Source organism: Canis lupus, chromosome 28 (assembly GCF_003254725.2).
Source record: "Canis lupus dingo isolate Sandy chromosome 28, ASM325472v2, whole genome shotgun sequence".
Classification (NCBI taxonomy): Eukaryota; Metazoa; Chordata; class Mammalia; order Carnivora; family Canidae; genus Canis; species Canis lupus.
This window is the reverse complement of record NC_064270.1, coordinates 41,155,227-41,171,847: the sequence shown is the minus strand read 5'-3', so window position 1 is coordinate 41,171,847 and position 16,621 is coordinate 41,155,227. Positions and strand designations below refer to the sequence as shown.

The window sequence follows — 16,621 nt, the reverse complement described above, 5'->3', positions numbered from 1 at the left end:
GGACACTAACACCCAAGGACCTGATGCAGGAGCCCCACTTACTAAGCCGTTCACCTCCCGTGCCTCTTGGTGCGAGGCGCACGAATGAGCCGCCAGCACAGAGACCTTTTAAATGTTTAGATTACAGATTGTACTTTGACCTCCTAAGAAAGCGTCAGCGTCTCCTGAAGGGATCCCTGGCGTGTGCGAGGCAGGGACAGCCCTGAGGTCAGCCGCCCTGGGCGCAGGCCCTGTGGGCGGCAGCTGGCCCGGCCCCCTCCTGGGTGGGGCCCCGCGTGGACTCTACAACGACCACGCAGAGCTCCTGGGATCCCAGCGCCCAGTCCTTGGCTGTGAAGCTCTGGGACGTCCCACATCTCGGGTGCCAAGGGCCAGGCGGGCACGAGGCCCCCGCCAGCGGGACCAGTTCAGGGGTCTGCGCGGGACGAGCTCCGCAGGACGTCCCTATCCAGCATCACTGGGCCCAGCAGCCCGTGGCGGAAGGTCCGGAGGAAGTCGCGGGCTGCCGCGGGGTAGTTGGGCTGGATGACATTGACGTCTCCTGGGGAGACGAGAGGGTCGTGAGGAGGGCCGTCCTGCAGCGCAAGCCCAGGGTTCACATGCACCCTTCCCGGCGCGGCCCCAAGGACTGGTGGTGGGCACTGCGGAGCCCGGGCAGAGGTGCCTGGACCTCGGGAGGCCTCCCCGGAGGAGGGGGTGCAGGGTGTACCCAGTACAAGGTAGGGCCGCCCGGCCCCCTCCTCTGCAGAAACCCCGTTCCCAGAGCAGCCAGCTGTGCCCACCATGTCCCCACAGCTGCAGCCCCGGGGGGCCTCCGCGGCTCACCTGTGCCTGTGAGCACCTTCACCTTGTGGGTCTTCCCCAGCCTCACCGCCACGTGCTTCAGCACACGGGTGATGTCATCACAGGCTCCGTCCAGGCCGTAATGCTGCACGTACCTACAGAGACCAGGGCTCAGGGCAGGGAGCCAGGCCAGGACGCCCCCCAGAGCCGCCGACATGCACCCTCCCACTTGGCCATGACCACCTGTCCCAAGCCGCCCTCAGGCTGCATCGTCCACCCCAGTCCCGAGCAGGCCCACGGCCTCCAGACAGCCACCCACGGTCAGGAGTGAGCGCCAGCGTCAGCAGCACCCGCTCCTCCAGGGCCTGAACAGGTCGGCCTGGCACATCTGCAGCCCCCAGAGCAGCACAGGATGACAGCACCCCCCACGGCTGAGGACGGCCGGGGGCTCTCGCACCCTCCCCGTGCCACGGGTCACGGGCCCTCGGCTGGATAGGAGAGGCCCAACACCCGGCCGGATGCGTCCGACCCCACAGGGCTGAAGGAGACCAGCCTTGTCCAAGCCTCTCCCCAAGCCCCGGGAGCTGCACCCACACCCCTGCCGGATCACTGCAGCCTGGACCTCCCGACAGGCAGGGGAGGTGCTGTCACCCACCTCGGGGTGTACCGGGGAGGGCAGGCGCAGCCACGCAGAAAGTAAGACCTGGCCCAGCCCCCCGCGGGCCTCGGGGAGCCTGTGTCAGGGCGTGGGAACCCCAAGGCCAAGGGTGGCCGGCGGCCCCAGGGTGCTCTGTCCTGGCGAGCGGGGGGCTGCCTCCGGGTCAGCACCGCACTCACACACAGCTGAGACTCTGCAAACTCCAGAAATGCTGCAGGGCCACAGAGGCCTGAGCAGACTCAGCCCCACACATCAAAGCCGTGGAGAATGTGGACAGGCCCCTGCCACTGCCCACGTGGCACCTGGAGACCCTGGAGCCCGCGGGTTCATCAGGCTGCGGGCCCCAGGGAAGGGTTCCAGAAGTCTGCCAGCCTCGCCAGCCAGGGAGGCCATTCTCTGAAGCCAGAGGCCAGGAGGGGCCACGGCCAGTGCTCACGCAGCGCCGCGAGCAGGTGGACGGGGCGCAGGCAGACGACCGTCCCAAGCAAAGCCCGAGAGCTTGTGCAGGAGCTTAGAGATCCCGCCGCCCCCAGACAGAACTCCAGGAGCCTGGCATCGGGCAAACTCCACCCAGCACACAGCAGGACCGTCGTGAGGACGAGACCTGGTGCTCAAAGTCCCGGCAGGCGGGAGGGGGGGAGGTTAGCGGAAGAGACACCAGACCGCTTCTTGCGGCCACGTTCCACGTGGTTAGGAGGCCAAGTGGAGAGACGATGGGAACACGGTCCCAGTCGGACTGCGGAGCCACGCCGGGAGACACGGGCAGGTCGACACGCAGGGGCGCAGGGGTGGGCCCACGCGGGGCAGCAGCCGGGGCCAACACTCCGGAGGATGGAGGAGGCGGGAACCGAAAACAGAGAAATCACGACTGGAAATCTGATAAAAGCTACAACGCCACAGTCCTAAGAACCCCACAAACCGTAACCCGAGGAAAACACCAAGGAAACCATCGCGGGCCTGTTGTCATAAAAGGCTCAGAAGCCTGATGAGAAACTCTTAAAGCAGCAGGAGGAACAGAGACAAACATGACTGATGACCCGTCAGAGACCACGGGGTGACAACGCGACGCCATGACATCCTTCCAGAAAACCGCGGTCCATCTAGAACCTCCGGTGCGGGGCAGCTTTGCAACACAAACGTGAACTAAAGGCTCCTGCAAACCACCCCAATCGGAAAGAATTCAGCAGCAGCATCCCCGCCCCACGACAAACATCCCAGGACATCCCAGGGGACGCACACGGAACGGGCGCGCCCACCAACGCTAAGGTGATGGGGAAAGGGCAGAGGTTTATTAGACCTGAAGTCTCCGTCTCCCTCAGGTTTACAAAATACCTAAAAAGACACTGAACAATAAAAGCCCGAAGACCCGGAGAAGAATGGAGACGCCCCACCGTAAGGGGCTGGCGCTCACGGCTGTTCCTCAAACGCTGAGGCAACAGCCTCCAGAAGCCACAGATGACGAGCCGGGAGACGGGACGCGGGGACATCGTGAGTGTCCACTCAGTGCACCAGAGGCCAAAGAGAGACACGGAGGGGCAGGGGAGGGAGACTGGCAGGCAGATGCAGAGGAGACGGAAGGAGCGGGGACAGGAGGCCCAGACAGCAGGACGGCGGGGCAGGGAGCGGGGAGCCTGAGCGAGGGGCAGGGAGCCCGACGCAGGGCTTGACCCCAGGGCCCGGGACCACGACCCGAGCTGAGGGCACACGCTCCACTGACGGAGCCACCTGGTGCCCTTCCCGAAAGACGACAAATTTAACCCCAGCGTCAATCATCCCGTTACGTGTAAACGGCCCAAAGACCTGAAATAAAAGACAGAAATGGTCAGATTAGATGAAAAACAAGACCTCGCCGTCTGTACGTGAGAAAGACACTTTCAATAGAAAGACACAAATATGCTTAAAGCAAAAGGTTAAAAGAGATGTAGCGCTTGGACACCATCCAAAGCCGGAGTCACTGGGCACCTACCAGCCGAGGCAGACGTCAGAACAGAGCACGGGGAGGGTCAAGGCCGTTCTGAACGACCACGGCATCAAATCGGGGACACGATGACCCGCGCGCCTTGCAACGGAGCTTTGAATACACGAAGCGGACGGACGTGGCCGCAGGGACAGACTGACCAGTCACAAGTGGACACCTCGGTACCCCCTGTCAACGACTGACGGCAGAAACAGAAGGAAAGGCGGCAAAGGAGCATGATAAAGGTCGAACGGTCATCATCAATGAAAGGGAGAGCTGGTTCTTGGTGGAAATCCGCAAAACTGATGAACCTCTAGCAAGACGTCCTGGAAACATCCAGCTCATCCTAGTGACGACAAACGGACGTGTCGGTCTGTACCGCGGACAGCACGTGCCAGCCACCAGGAGCCACCCGCGTCACAATGCGCAGGAACCCCAAAGCAGTCACGTTGAGCGCAGGGAACCCAACAAGAGCGTCCAGGCCGTGTGACTCCATTCACAGAACTCGAGCGACAGACCAAAGGCGGGTGGTCACCAGGGTGTGGCGTGCGGGGTCTGGGGACCCCTCTGCAAAATGGGGGAAGGAAGGGGCAAGAAGGAGCGATCGCCCCACACACAGGACACTGCAGGGTTTTCTTGACTGTGTGACACTCAAACGTGTCAGGCCGTACGTGATGTGCAAAGTTCGTCTAAACGCCTTAGGCTGCTACGTCCCCTAATTATGTTTGCACGGGAGGAAAGAGAGAGGACCGGCCGCCGCCCCACACCCTGCACTCACCCAAAGAGCTGGTGCCTGTTGAGGGTGTAGAGAAGGTAGTCGGCCAGGGTCTCCTCCCCGACAAGGTGGTCCAACACGGTTCCTGGGACCAGGAGGCCAGTGTGAGCTCTGAAAACCAGCCCGGCATCGGCTCTCCAAGGCCCCGGGCCTGACGGCTCTGCCTTGGCTCTGCCTCGGCAGTACACCGAGGAAGGCAGGTGCTCCCCAGGCCGTGGGGAGTGGGAGCCAGGGCGGTGGCGGGCCAGCGACAGCTGGGAGCTAGGGCCGCACAGGCTGCTTGGCCTGCTCGCCCAGCACAGCCCTGAAGCATCTGCAACGGCCACATCCAGAAAGGGAGGCCCCCCACGCCAGGCCTGGCGGCCCCCCTCAAAACCCCCCCACTTACCACATAGGGCCAGCTTCAGGCCCATCTCCACACTTTGGATGCGAGGGGCCAGCACCCCAGGAGTGTCCAGCAGGAACATGAGGGGCCGCTCACAGACCTGTGCACACAGTGGGCAGGTCGGGCAGCCACTCCGCCCAGGCATTGTAGGGCGGGCCCTGCACTGAGGCTCCGAGGAGGCCCTGGGGCCCCGTCCTGATGGGTTCCTCCCTTACAGGAAGCTCTCGGCTTCCCCACAGGATCAGTTCCCATTGAGTTTGGAGAATAAATCAAAGCAACAGGCGCCAACAGCCCCCGTCTTCCCCTCCCAGGGCGAAAAGAGCAAGCGTGGACAGGCTGAGCAGAGCCCGAGACAGTGTGCCTCGGTGTGACCGTGGGCAGGCCTCAGGCTCCCCCATGCATTCACCAGGGTGAGAGCACGCCCTCCCACAGGTTTGTGGTAAGGGTGCTGCGGTGCCCGGCACGTGGCAAGCACTCGGGGAATGGAGCGGGACGAGGCAGGCAGGCCACCCACAGCCCTCAGGAGGCGCCAGGCGTGTGCACGCGGAGCTCTACACCCAGCAGCCAAGGACTGTACCTGAATTCTGGACATCACAGCTCTGGTGATCCCGGGCTCCCCGCCCACCCTGGTAGCTTTTCCTGCAGGATGAAACGCGGCTGTCACATGCAGTCAACACACAAAGCCTGGCAGACAAGCTGCAGAATGAGAAGTGAGACACATGGAAACCGACAGAGGCCCACGTGAGCTTGATTCAATTTGGCTCCAAAGTAGGTCACGGCAGTGACGCTTCAAGCCAGGAACCAAACCTCGTCTCCGAGACCTGCCGAGGGACAGGCAGGCAAGTGCCTGACCGTGGAGGTCCCAACGGAGCTGCTCCTTTCAGCACACCAGCCGCCTCCCCCCAGGCCTTGACCCTGTGGCCCTGACGCCAACCCTGCACCCTGTAAACCTGCCCCCGAGGGCCCAGAGCAACTCAAGAGTAAAGAGATACACATGTCCATCAGTGGACACACAAAGAAGCCAAAGCTGGTTTATAAACCCAACGGAATATTCTTCAGCCTTGAAAAGGAAGGAAATCCTGGCACTGCCCGCAGCGTGGATGGGCCCTGAGAACGTTACGCTCAGCGAAAAATATCCAACACCAAAGGACAGACACTGTGAGATGCACTCATGTGAGGCACCAGATCGTCACGGCTGCCGACAAGCAGACTCGGAGGGGCTGGGGCCGGGGAGAGGGCGTCAGTCATTGTTTAAAGACTTCCAGTTGGACGCAGCGGGAAAGTCTAGAAATAGTGCGGTGGATGCACAGCCCCGAATATACTTAATACCACAATTTTTTTAAAGCCACAATCTTTTTTAAAGCCATGATTAAAGAAAAATAAACTTAAAAAAATAAGCGATTTGACAAGTCGGCAACGAGCACCAAAACACCGTCTAAAACAATGGTCCGGGATCCCCGGGTGGCGCAGCGGTTTGGTGCCTGCCTTTGGCCCAGGGCGCGATCCTGGAGACCCGGGATCGAATCCCACATCGGGCTCCCGGTGCATGGAGCCTGCTTCTCCCTCTGCCTGTGTCTCTGCCTCTCTCTCTCTCTCTGTGACTATCATAAATAAATAAATAAATAAATAAATAAAAATAAATAAATAAATAAATAAATAAAAATAAATAAATAAATAAGTAAATAAATAAATAAATAAATATTTTAAAAAAAAAAATGGTCCGGGTGTGCGCTGGGTCCGGGTGAGTGAACAGACCGCGCGTCGCTGGTGTGCAGCGGAGCCGACCTGCGCTTGGTGCTGACCTGTGGCGCTTATTGGAAGAGGGAAAGGCACGGGGGGAGTAGAGCGGCTGCAGTCAGGGCGGCCTGGGAGGAGGCCACCCGAGCTGCCTGCCCCCCAGGTCATCCCGCACCTCCCGCCTGACACCAGGTCGGTCTACGCTGCGGCACCTGAGGACAGGTGTCAGGCGCCTCGGTGATGGAGGAGGCAACCGCCAAAGAGCACGAAGGTCACCTGCGCGGGAAACCCCTTAACGCTTCACATCCAGGAGAGAAGACAGGTGCGACGAAGCGCGCCGCAGGATGGCCCGGCCTCAGCGTTCAACCTGGCGCCAGGCGGTCAGGTGGTCCCTTCGGGCCGGGGGGCGTGGCTCTGGGCGTCCTGCCCGGGGCCGCAGGAAGGGGGCTGCTCGCCGGGGACACGAAGGGCCCACGCACCAGCTGCGCGGCCGCAGTACCTTTCCTGAGGTGCTGTCTCCTGAGCGCGTTGATGAGGGAGGACTTGCCCACGTTGGGGATCCCGATCACCAGGGCGCAGTACTCCAGGTTCTGCAGGGGCGCAGCGGCCGCGCAGGGTCACGGTCCGCCCGCGGCCCCGCCCACACCGACCACGCCCCGCCCACAGCACCCTTGGCCCCGCCCAGTCTGACCACGCCCCGCCCAGACCGGCCCTACCCCGGCCACAGCCCCACCCACACCGCCCGTGACCCCGCCCAGACCCTGCCCACAGCCCCGCCCACTCCACCCACGCCCCGCCCAGAGCGTCCAAAACCCCGCCCACACGGCCCTGGCCCCGCCCACACGGCCTCTCCCAGAGCCTCCTCGGCCCGTGCCCCGCCCCGCAGGGGAAGGTCACCCTCGTGGAGGCCCCGCCCACCTCGGCAGGGCCACCCCGACCCTTCTTGCCGCCAGCACAGGCGGGTGGAAGCAGGGCCGCCCCCCCCAGGGCCTAGACAGGGAGCCCCAGGCCCAGGCGAGGAGTTCTGGGCCAGTCGCGCCCCGCAGGGGGCCTGCTCCACCGCGAGGGGCCATCCCACAGCACGGGGCCCACGACCAACCTCCTGGCGGTGATAGCGGTGGCTGCTCTCCACCAGCCCTCTGACCATCGGGATGACCTGCAAGGGACAAACCACACGGAATCGGGCTATTTCCTGAGCTTCTGGAGGCGGTGGCCTCCCAGGTCCAGCTGGGGCGGGGCGGGGGGGGGTGCACCTACACCCATCATCAGAGAGCAGGCCATCCCCCAGAGGGGGCAGCTGTGACCACAGCCACCTTCCACAAAGAGGCAGGTCAGCCAGTGAAATAGTCCTCAGAATCACTGCAGAAAATGCGGCCCCAGAGCGTCCAGCAGCTCGTGGAAGCTCGGGCCCCTGAGTGCACACTGGCCCGGCGCCCCAGGACCCCCAGCGAACCCACGGATCCTCTCCAAAACTCTGCTTCTTGTGAGAGCATGAGATAATCTCTGGGATTTCTGACCTGTATTTAAGCAAAAGCATTAGAGTGTGAAACGGAGGGGCGCCTACCTGCTGGATATTCTCATCCCTTACACAGTTGGTGAAAACAACATTTTTCAGGCCCTCTTCTTCTAGGTGTTGTATAATTTTCTGAAAGAGAGATTTCCATTTTAAATACCAAATGCAAATACGGGTGGTGTGATATGCTAAAATCAAGGATCTGAGAGGGAGGTCCCCACCCCCACAGGGCCAGGCGCGCTCAGGGCCACAGCAGCAGGATGGAGAAGAGCCAGGCTGTGGGGGGGCGGGGAGGGGAGGGTGCAGGCAGGGAGTAGGCGGGCGGGTGTGCAGCACAGAGCACAGGAGTCCCTGGCATCCCGGTGAGGGCAGGAGGGAAGTGCCCTGGCCCGGCCCCATGCACTCCAGGCTCCAGCGGGGATGAGGGCCTCTCCAGGCTCAGGCTACCCCCATGTACTAGGAGCCCCCTCCAATGTGAAGTGCTACAGCTCTGGTCTCCATTGCTGATCTTGTTACACCCTAGCTCCCCTGCACGCTGAGGCTTGAACCTAATCCAGTCACAAAGTATATGTAGTGTTTTGAAAGCCCAAATGTAAACTAAGGCAAGTATGAATTCACTGGTCTTTTTTTTTTTTTTAAGATTTTATTTATTCATGAAAGACACAGAGACAGACAAAGGGAGAAGCAGGCTCCCTGCGTGGAGCCCAATGCGGCCTCGATCCCAGGACGCCAGGATCACGCCCTGGGCGGAAGGCAAATGCTCAACCACTGAGCCACCCACACGTCCCTGAATTCACTGGTCTTAACATGAAGCAAATGCAGTGCAGGAACCCTACTTTTTATTTTTTTTTAATTTTTATTTATTTATTTATTTATTTATTTATTTATTTATTTATTTATGATAGTTGTACAGAGAGAGAGAGAGAGAGGCAGAGACATAGGCAGAGGGAGAAGCAGGCTCCATGCACCGGAAGCCCGACGTGGGATTCGATCCCGGGTCTCCAGGATCGCGCCCTGAGCCAAAGGCAGGCGCCAAACCGCTGCGCCACCCAGGGATCCGGAACCCTACTTTTTAAAACCAGTATGGGGACACCTGGGTGGCTCAGCGGTTGAGTGTCTGCCTTCGGCCCAGGGCATGATTCCAGAGTCCCGGGATCGAGTCCTGCATCAGGCTCCCCGCATGGAGCCTGCTTCTCCCTGTGCCAGTGTCTTCGCCGCTCTCTGTGTCTCTCATGAGTGAATAAATAAAATCTATAAACAAATAAAAATAAAACCAGTATGATATTGTTTGATCAGCTACCGACCTAAAAAGATGACCCATGTCTGCTTATATATTTTAATTATTCGTTAGATGATGCAGATCAAGGTACAGGCCACACAACAAAGACATTTGGAGCCTCACTCTGAAGTGCATCAATCCACGATGGATGTCCCGAGCCGGCACCCAGAGACAGACATGGGGCCGCTGCGGGGGGCCTTGCCTCTCCTCTGCGGGACTTCTGCCCCAGCAGCACCTGAGAGCACCTCCCAATGTGGGGAGACAGAACTAGGTCCCCAGGGTAGGTCACCTCAGTACCCAGCATTCTATGAAAATTAGCATTTAAGGGCAGAAGCAATCACTGATTATGACTCAGCCAGTAAAAGCAGAGGTTGGGACAAATCTGCACAGCAGGAAGGCTTTAAATGACCCCAGGTGCCGGCCTGTGGACTCTCAATGAACAAAGGACTCCTGTGGCTTCAGGATTTGATGTTTCCCTGGAAACCTTGAGACAGAGGCTTGTGGCTGGCGTTTATTTTTTTGTTATTTTTTTTTTAAGATTTTATTTATTTATTCATAGAGACACAGAGAGAGAGAGAGAGAGAGGCAGAGTCAGAAGCAGGCTCCATGCAGGGAGCCCAATGTGGAACTCAATCCAGGGTCTCCAGGATCACGCCCTGGGCTGCAGGCGGCACCAAACCGCTGTGCCACCGGGGCTGCCCGTGGCTGGGGTTTAAGTAGCTCAGACCTAATCAACTAAGAAATCTTGGGATCGGGATCCCTGGGTGGCGCAGCGGTTTGGCGCCTGCCTTTGGCCCAGGGCGTGATCCTGGAGACCCGGGATCGAATCCCACATCGGGCTCCCGGTGCATGGAGCCTGCTTCTCCCTCTGCCTGTGTCTCTGCCTCTCTCTCTCTCACTGTGTGCCTATCATAAATAAATTAAAAAAATTAAAAAAAAATTTTTTAAAAGAAATCTTGAGATCCCTGGGTGGCGCAGCGGTTTGGCGCCTGCCTTTGGCCCAGGGCGCGATCCTGGAGACCCGGGATCGAATCCCACGTCAGGCTCCCGGTGCATGGAGCCTGCTTCTCCCTCTGCCTGTGTCTCTGCCTCTCTCTCTCTCTCTCTCTATGTGACTATCATAAATAAATAAAATAAAATAAAAAAGAAATCTGAGCTGTGGGCGCTGGTGGCTCAGTCGGTTCAGCATCCATGTGTTGTGTGTGCGTGTGCATGCGTGTGTGTGTGTGTGTGTGTGTGTGTGTGTGTCTCTCTCTCCATGGTCAGCAGGGAGTCTGCCTCTCCCCCCACCCCCCTGTCCCCTGCGTTCTCTCTAGCACACTCTCTCTAAAATGAATAAAATAAAGCTTTTTAAAAAGAAAAAGAAGCCCAAATTGCATTCTCGGAAAAAAAATAAAACTGCACCAACAGCCTGAACGCAGCCTGGCCGGAATCCTCGAGGTCTGGGACCTGCCCTCTGGGAGGGCTTTGACCCCCACAGCAGGAAGAGCAGAGCTGCGTGCTGGAACAGCGGGTCCAGACCTTCAGGTTTCTTGTACCTCTGTGACACCTGGGAAGGCCCTGAGCTGTGGAGTTACTTCGGGCCTCCCCACCCTTCTAGCGTCCAAATCACTGGATGTGCAGGACTGGCCAGTGAGGGCACCTGAGGCACACGCGGCCACCAGCCCCACAGAACTTCTGAAATGCAAATCATTAAACTGAAATATGATATAAACATCATTCCTGCATCATTCCACGTTCCAAGTGCTCACGGCCACACGGGGACAGAGTCCACACTGTGGGACACTGGGCTCCGCCTTACAGCCTGGCCACTTCCCATGGGAGATGCCCATTTGACTGGGACCATAAATTAAACATTGGAGGCAAGCCTGTCATCCTGAGGGGCCATGTGAGAATACCTCCGCAAACAACGGGCTGTTTGCCAAAGCAAGCCTGCCCAGGTGGGCCACCAGCGAGACGGCTTGCAGTCCGGGCGCAGCAGCCCGAGTGCTGCCAGCATCAGGGACGGGGACCCTCACCTGCTGCTCCTTCAGATCCGCCAAGTCCATTTTGTTGAGGACCAGCACGTGAGGCTTAAGCCCAAGAGCTTCCTGAAACAGGGGGTTGCGGCCTGAAAGTGGGATGTGGCAGAGTTAAGGGAAAACTCCTTCAGCGCTTCACCAGCCCACAAACTTCGTCTGTCTCGTTACGCAGACTGCCCACGGCCTCGGGAGGGACCAAGCCGAAGGAAGCCCGGTCTCCACGCAGGGGCATGCCCCCAGCCAGCCTCTCTCCAGGCGCTAGGACAGCAGCCCTGGCCCTGCCCTCCGGGGGGGGGGGGGGCGGACAGGACCCCATCGCTGCCACAGACCCCCACAGACACGCAGAGCAGGGCTCCATGTGCCTTCTCAAACAGGAACGACAGTGCAAAAACAAAACACAAAGCTCGGTGGAAGGTTTTCTAGCTGCTCTTTGTTTACTTGCCAAGGCACATCAAGTTCAAAATGAATGATAGCACTCAAAAAAGCGCGTCTGGATCCCTGGGTGGCTCAGCGGTTTAGTGCCGCCTTCAGCCCCGGGCGTGACCCTGGAGACCCAGGATCGAGTCCCTGCATGGAGCCCACTTCTCCCTCTGCCTGTGTCTCTCATGAATAAATAAAATCTTTAAAAAAAAAAAAAAAAAGCGCATCCGGTAAAGCCCTGACTAGTGTATCTCAAACTACTGCTACCCGCTGGTCACGCCTAGGAGCGGCCAGTCCCCCATGCAAGCTTCCCGGAGGCTCTGCCTCCTTCGGCACCGTGAGGCCCCTCCACCCTCAGCCAGGGACCCTTGGGGTCAGGACAGGTCCCACTGGATGGGACCCTAACACAGGCAGGAGAGGCCCTTGCTTTAGTCTCCTGAACACTCAGCCCCCCCTGGTGCTGCACCTCGTGGAGGCCTGGTGTGCAGCTCCCGAGCCTCCGGCACACCCCAGGTCCAGACGCCAGTTACAGGCCGTGCCCTCACCCACACGAAAGGACTTTCTACAAATCTCACCGTCCCCTCAAGGGTTAACCAATCCTGTGTAGCTCAGAAGAGCAAAGCCTCAGACCTCCTCCCAGGGTCCCTGCCCAGCCTAGGGCTCCCCAAGCCTGGAGAGAAGCTCAGCGGTCTAGAAACCAAAGGACAGATGTCCGCTCACTGTGCACTAACCACAGGTTTATCCTTTTTGATCATCCAACACACGAGCGCCAGCAAACACTGACCAGCAGGGCTAGCCCGCAAACTGACGTGCGGAGCCTACGGTAAGTAAACTTGGTACATTAGTCCAAAAGTTCCAGAGCCTTGAAGCTGTGAACCCGGCCCCTCTTCCGCGACCCTTGAGCTCGTAACAACCGTCAGCCCAACGCCGTCATCAGAGAATCTGAGCAAGCATGGCTCAAGCACGGTGAAAACCAAGTCCGAGAAGGAAACTCATCGAGGAACAAGAGCAGCAGGCCTCAGGCCTGGAAGAAGGCCGCGGGCTGCGGGCTGCGGGCCGGCACGTTCGGGCGGCTGCAGACCCCACCTAGAGGACCCGCTGCTGGACTGCACTGGACTGGACTGGACTGGACTGGACTGGACTAGATGGCCAGGGCCCGCCAGGTAGGGGCTGGAGACAAAGATGCCACCTGGTAGCAGTGGGCACTTCAGAAAACACAGGGCCTGGACCCCATACCACACACTCCGATGAACTGGTCTGGAAAGGGGCCCAGGCCAGAGGGTTTTTAAACCTCCAGAGAAACTCTCGTGTAATGAGGGCTGAGAACCACTGCGTGTAATGCCAGTAACTGAGAGGGGTCTCGGCCCCCAGGGTAGCGGACCCAGAGCGGACAGCAGACCCAGGAGGACGGAGACCAGGCCGCGGTCAGGGACGCCTCCCGCCGTCCCGAGCCCGGTCAGGGAGAAGGCCCCGGACGACTCTAACCCTGCACCCAATCCCAATGGCGCTGGGGCCGAGGGAGCCCAGCATCTTTTAAAAAAAGATTTTATTGATTTATTCATGAGAGACACACAGAGGGAGGCAGAGACACAGGCAGAGGGAGAAGCACTCCCTGCAGGAGCCCCATGCAGGACTCGATCCCAGGACACCGGGGGTCACGGCCTGAGACGGAGGCACACGCTGCACCCCTGAGCTCCGCAGGCGTCCCAAGCATCCAACTCTGGATTTCAGTTCAGGTGGCGATGTCAGGGTCAGGAGGTGGAGCCCTGCTTGAGATCCTCACTCCTCCACCCTCCTCCAGCCCTTGCATGGGTGTCCCTCCCAACTCCAATCAATCAAAATCATCAAAAACAAAGTGCCACTCTCCCTCCAAATCCACATTTTGCCAACCCAGAAGCTCTCCAAACCCTGTCTTTTTAGCTTTTTATTGAGGCTTCATTATATAGGCCTGACTAATAAATCACTGGCCACTGGCAACCGGTTCCACCTCGGGCAGGTGGTTGCACCTGGCAAGCAGCCCTCAAACTTGGGAGACTTAGGGCCTCCCCAAAGTCGCCTCCGCGCCACACCCACCGCCGACACTCTCACACCCAAGAAATGCCCCGGGTTTCCCAACCAGGGACAAGGCAGACCCGGTCCCCCTCTGCCCCGAGTCACGGAAGGATATCCGGGCGTCGTGCACCTCGATGACGCAGTCCACCAGCCTCAGGCTGCCCTGCATCTTCTTCAGCCCTGGGCGACAGGGGGGCGCGTGAGCCCCGCGTGCAGGATGCCACGCCGCTGCCACGCCGCGCGTGCCGGGGCCTGCGAGGGCCTCCGCGAGTCCAGCCCGGGGCCCCGGGAGCCGCTCGCGGTCTGGCCACGGGGCAGCACCCAGGGCCCGACCCACGGGGCGCCCCTCACCCGCCACGCCCGGCGCGCAGCGCGACCTCCCGCAGCCCACGGCGCCCACTCCGCGCCCTCGGGTCGCCGCGCGCAGAGGGGAGTGAAGGGGCACAAGGGACTTGCTGGGACTTGCTGGGACTCGGGTCGCCCCGGGCGCGGACAAGGACGAGGAGAGGCGGGGGCAGCGGGGGGGGGGGTGGAACCAGGCAGGGAGCGGGGGGAGGGGGACGGGCTGGGGGCGGGGGGGGTGCAGCCGGGAGCAGAGGGCCGGGGGCGGGGCCTGGGACAGCCGGGGGGGCGGGGGCGCAGCTGGGGGGGCAGAACCAGGCCGGGGGGCGGGAAGGGGACTGGGCTGGGGGGTACCGGGCTGGGAGAGGGGGAGGGGCCGCGGGGTCGGAGCGCGGCGGGGTGGGGGGGCCAGGCCTGGGGCAGCGGGGGCGCCGGGCGGGGGACAGCGGGGGGGGGCAGCGGGGAGCAGCGGGCCGGGCCGGGGGCGGGGGCGGGGCGCGCACGGAGCAGACGCAGACCCGGCCCGGCGCCCCCCGCCTCACCCTTGGCCATGTGTCCCGGGAACCAGCGCGCCACGTCCCGCCCGCCCAGGGGGAAGCTCTCCCGCCAGGCGGCCCCGGCGACGCCGCAGAGCGCGCGAGAGGCCAGCCTCATGGCGCCGTGTGCCGAGCGCGGCGGCGGAACCGCTCCCGGACGGACTCCCCGCGGCCCCGACCCGGCCCGGCCCGACCCGACTCCGCGGTTCCGGGGCCTCCAGACACCGCCGCGCGGCTCGCGCGTGCGCACTACGGCGCCTTGGGGACGCGCGGGGCGGGGCGGGGGCGGGGCCTGGAGGGAGGGGCGGGGCCTGGGGAGGGGCGGGGCTACCAGCCGACCTGCGGCCTGCGCTGCCGAGTCTTGGTTTAAGCGTTCTTTTAAGGAATTCAGATACATTAACGCTCTTTACATTTAAATTCTTTTTTTTTTTTAAGATTTTATTTCCTCATGAGAGACACACAGAGAGAGAGAGAGAGGCAGAGACACAGGCAGAGGGACAAGCAGGCTCCACGCAGGAGCCCGACCTGGGACTCGATCCAGGTGTCCAGGGTCACGCCCGGGCTGAAGGTGGCGCCAAACCGCTGAGCCACCAGGGCTGCCCCCATTTAAAATCTTCTAATTCGGGGGGATCCCTGGGTGGCTTAGCGGTTTGCTGCCTGCCTTCGGCCCAGGGCATGATACTGGGGACCCGGGATCAAGTCCCATGTCGGGCTCCCTGAATAGAGCCTGCTTCTCCCTCTGCCTGGGTCTCTGCCTCTTCTCTGTGTGTCTCTCATGAATAAATAAAATCTTTACAAAATTAATCAATTAATTAAAATAAAATAAAATAAATCTTCTAATTCGGGATGCCCAGGTGGCTCAGTGGTTGAGCATCTGCCTTAGGCCCTGGGCATGACCCCGGGGTCCCGGGATCTAGTCCCGCATCCAGCTCCCTGCAGGAACCCTGCTTCTCCCTCTGCCTTTCTCACTGGGTCTCTCATGAATAAATAAATAAAATCGGGCAGCCCGGGTGGCTCCGCGGTTTAGCGCCCCCTTCAGCCAGGGAGACCCAGGATCCAGACCCAGGATGGAGACCCAGGGTCGAGTCCCACAACGAGTCCCACATCGGGCTCCCTGCATGGAGCCTGCTTCTGCCTCTCTCTCTCTCCTGTGTATTCTCATGAAGGAATAAAATCTTTAATAAATAAATAAAATCTTCCAGTTTGTCCCTAGGTGTATTCTAAGTGTAGCATGCCTCAGTCGTCCCCTGCCACTGTTTGACCCCTTTTTACAAACTTGGTTATAATTTTCAAATATTTTACATGTAGCCTACATTATCTAATATCCCCCCCTTTTTCAAGTGCTCTAGGTCTTTTTTTTTTTTAAGATTTTATTTATTCATTGAGACACGGGGGGGGGGGGCGGGGGCAGAGGCACAGGCAGAGGGAGAAGCAGGCTCCATGCAGGGAGCCACTCGTCGGACTCCATCCAGGGTCCCCAGGATCAAAACCCGGGCTGCAGGTGGCGCTAAACTGCTGCGCCACCGCGGCTGGCCCTCAAGTGCTCTAGGTCTTTTTTTTTTTTTTTTTTTTAACGTTTCTCGGATTTTCTTTATTCACCTGTAAAAAACTTCACCCACACCACAAACACCACCACCATCAGCACCACACACGTGCGCAGCGCGCACACACACACACACACACTGGCAGATCTAAAACCCCTGTTCCTCCAGGCTCTGGGGGCCAAGTGCTCTAGGTCTTAAACGAAGTCTTTGCCGATGCTGACAGCAGTCCTGCTCCCTAGACTGCTCCCTCCTGAGCCCCCTGCAGACATAAACAAGGTCAGGTTTCAGCTTGAACACAGGGCAGGATCACGTTCTGGAATTTGGGAAACGAGCTCCTCGAATTCCAACCACTCCTGGTTCTCAACACAGAAACAACTCTGCTGTGATGGTCTGACACCTGCCAGTTGTCAGCACTGAACATCGCAGGGACCAGGAGGTGAGCGCTCCAGGGGGAGGACAACGCAGCCCCACCACCACCACTGAGAGGCAGCGGCCACCCTGCTCATCTTTGTCACCCAGACTCGGCTCTAGGCTCGATGCCAGCAGGACAGATGACTGTCCCTGAGGGAAGCAGCAATCTCTCACAGCCCTGGGACCACAAACACAGGTGTCCACGCAA

At 60.0% G+C, this 16,621-nt stretch overlaps 2 protein-coding genes across 3 annotated transcripts in view; one reads left to right on the top strand and one right to left on the bottom strand.

Annotated features, from left to right (window-relative positions):
• CALY (calcyon neuron specific vesicular protein) overlaps window positions 1-16,621 on the top strand; it is a 150,280-nt gene that overhangs the window by 84,940 nt on the left and 48,719 nt on the right. The window lies entirely within an intron of this gene.
• On the bottom strand, window positions 103-14,688 carry MTG1 (mitochondrial ribosome associated GTPase 1). Of its 2 annotated transcripts, none has more exons than XM_025467745.3 (11): window positions 14,465-14,671; window positions 13,696-13,760; window positions 11,106-11,210; window positions 7,860-7,940; window positions 7,395-7,451; window positions 6,795-6,885; window positions 5,136-5,197; window positions 4,562-4,658; window positions 4,177-4,258; window positions 826-938; window positions 103-541 (listed from the first exon to the last, which is right to left on the bottom strand). In XM_025467745.3, exons 1-11 carry the CDS (start codon window positions 14,574-14,576, stop codon window positions 408-410), a joined length of 999 nt encoding a protein of 332 aa, XP_025323530.1. In that variant the 5' UTR covers window positions 14,577-14,671; the 3' UTR covers window positions 103-407. The 2 variants fall into 2 exon arrangements, 1 of the variants encoding a protein (XP_025323530.1); XR_003144354.3 differs by having other exon boundaries at window positions 505-541; window positions 4,177-4,284; window positions 14,465-14,688.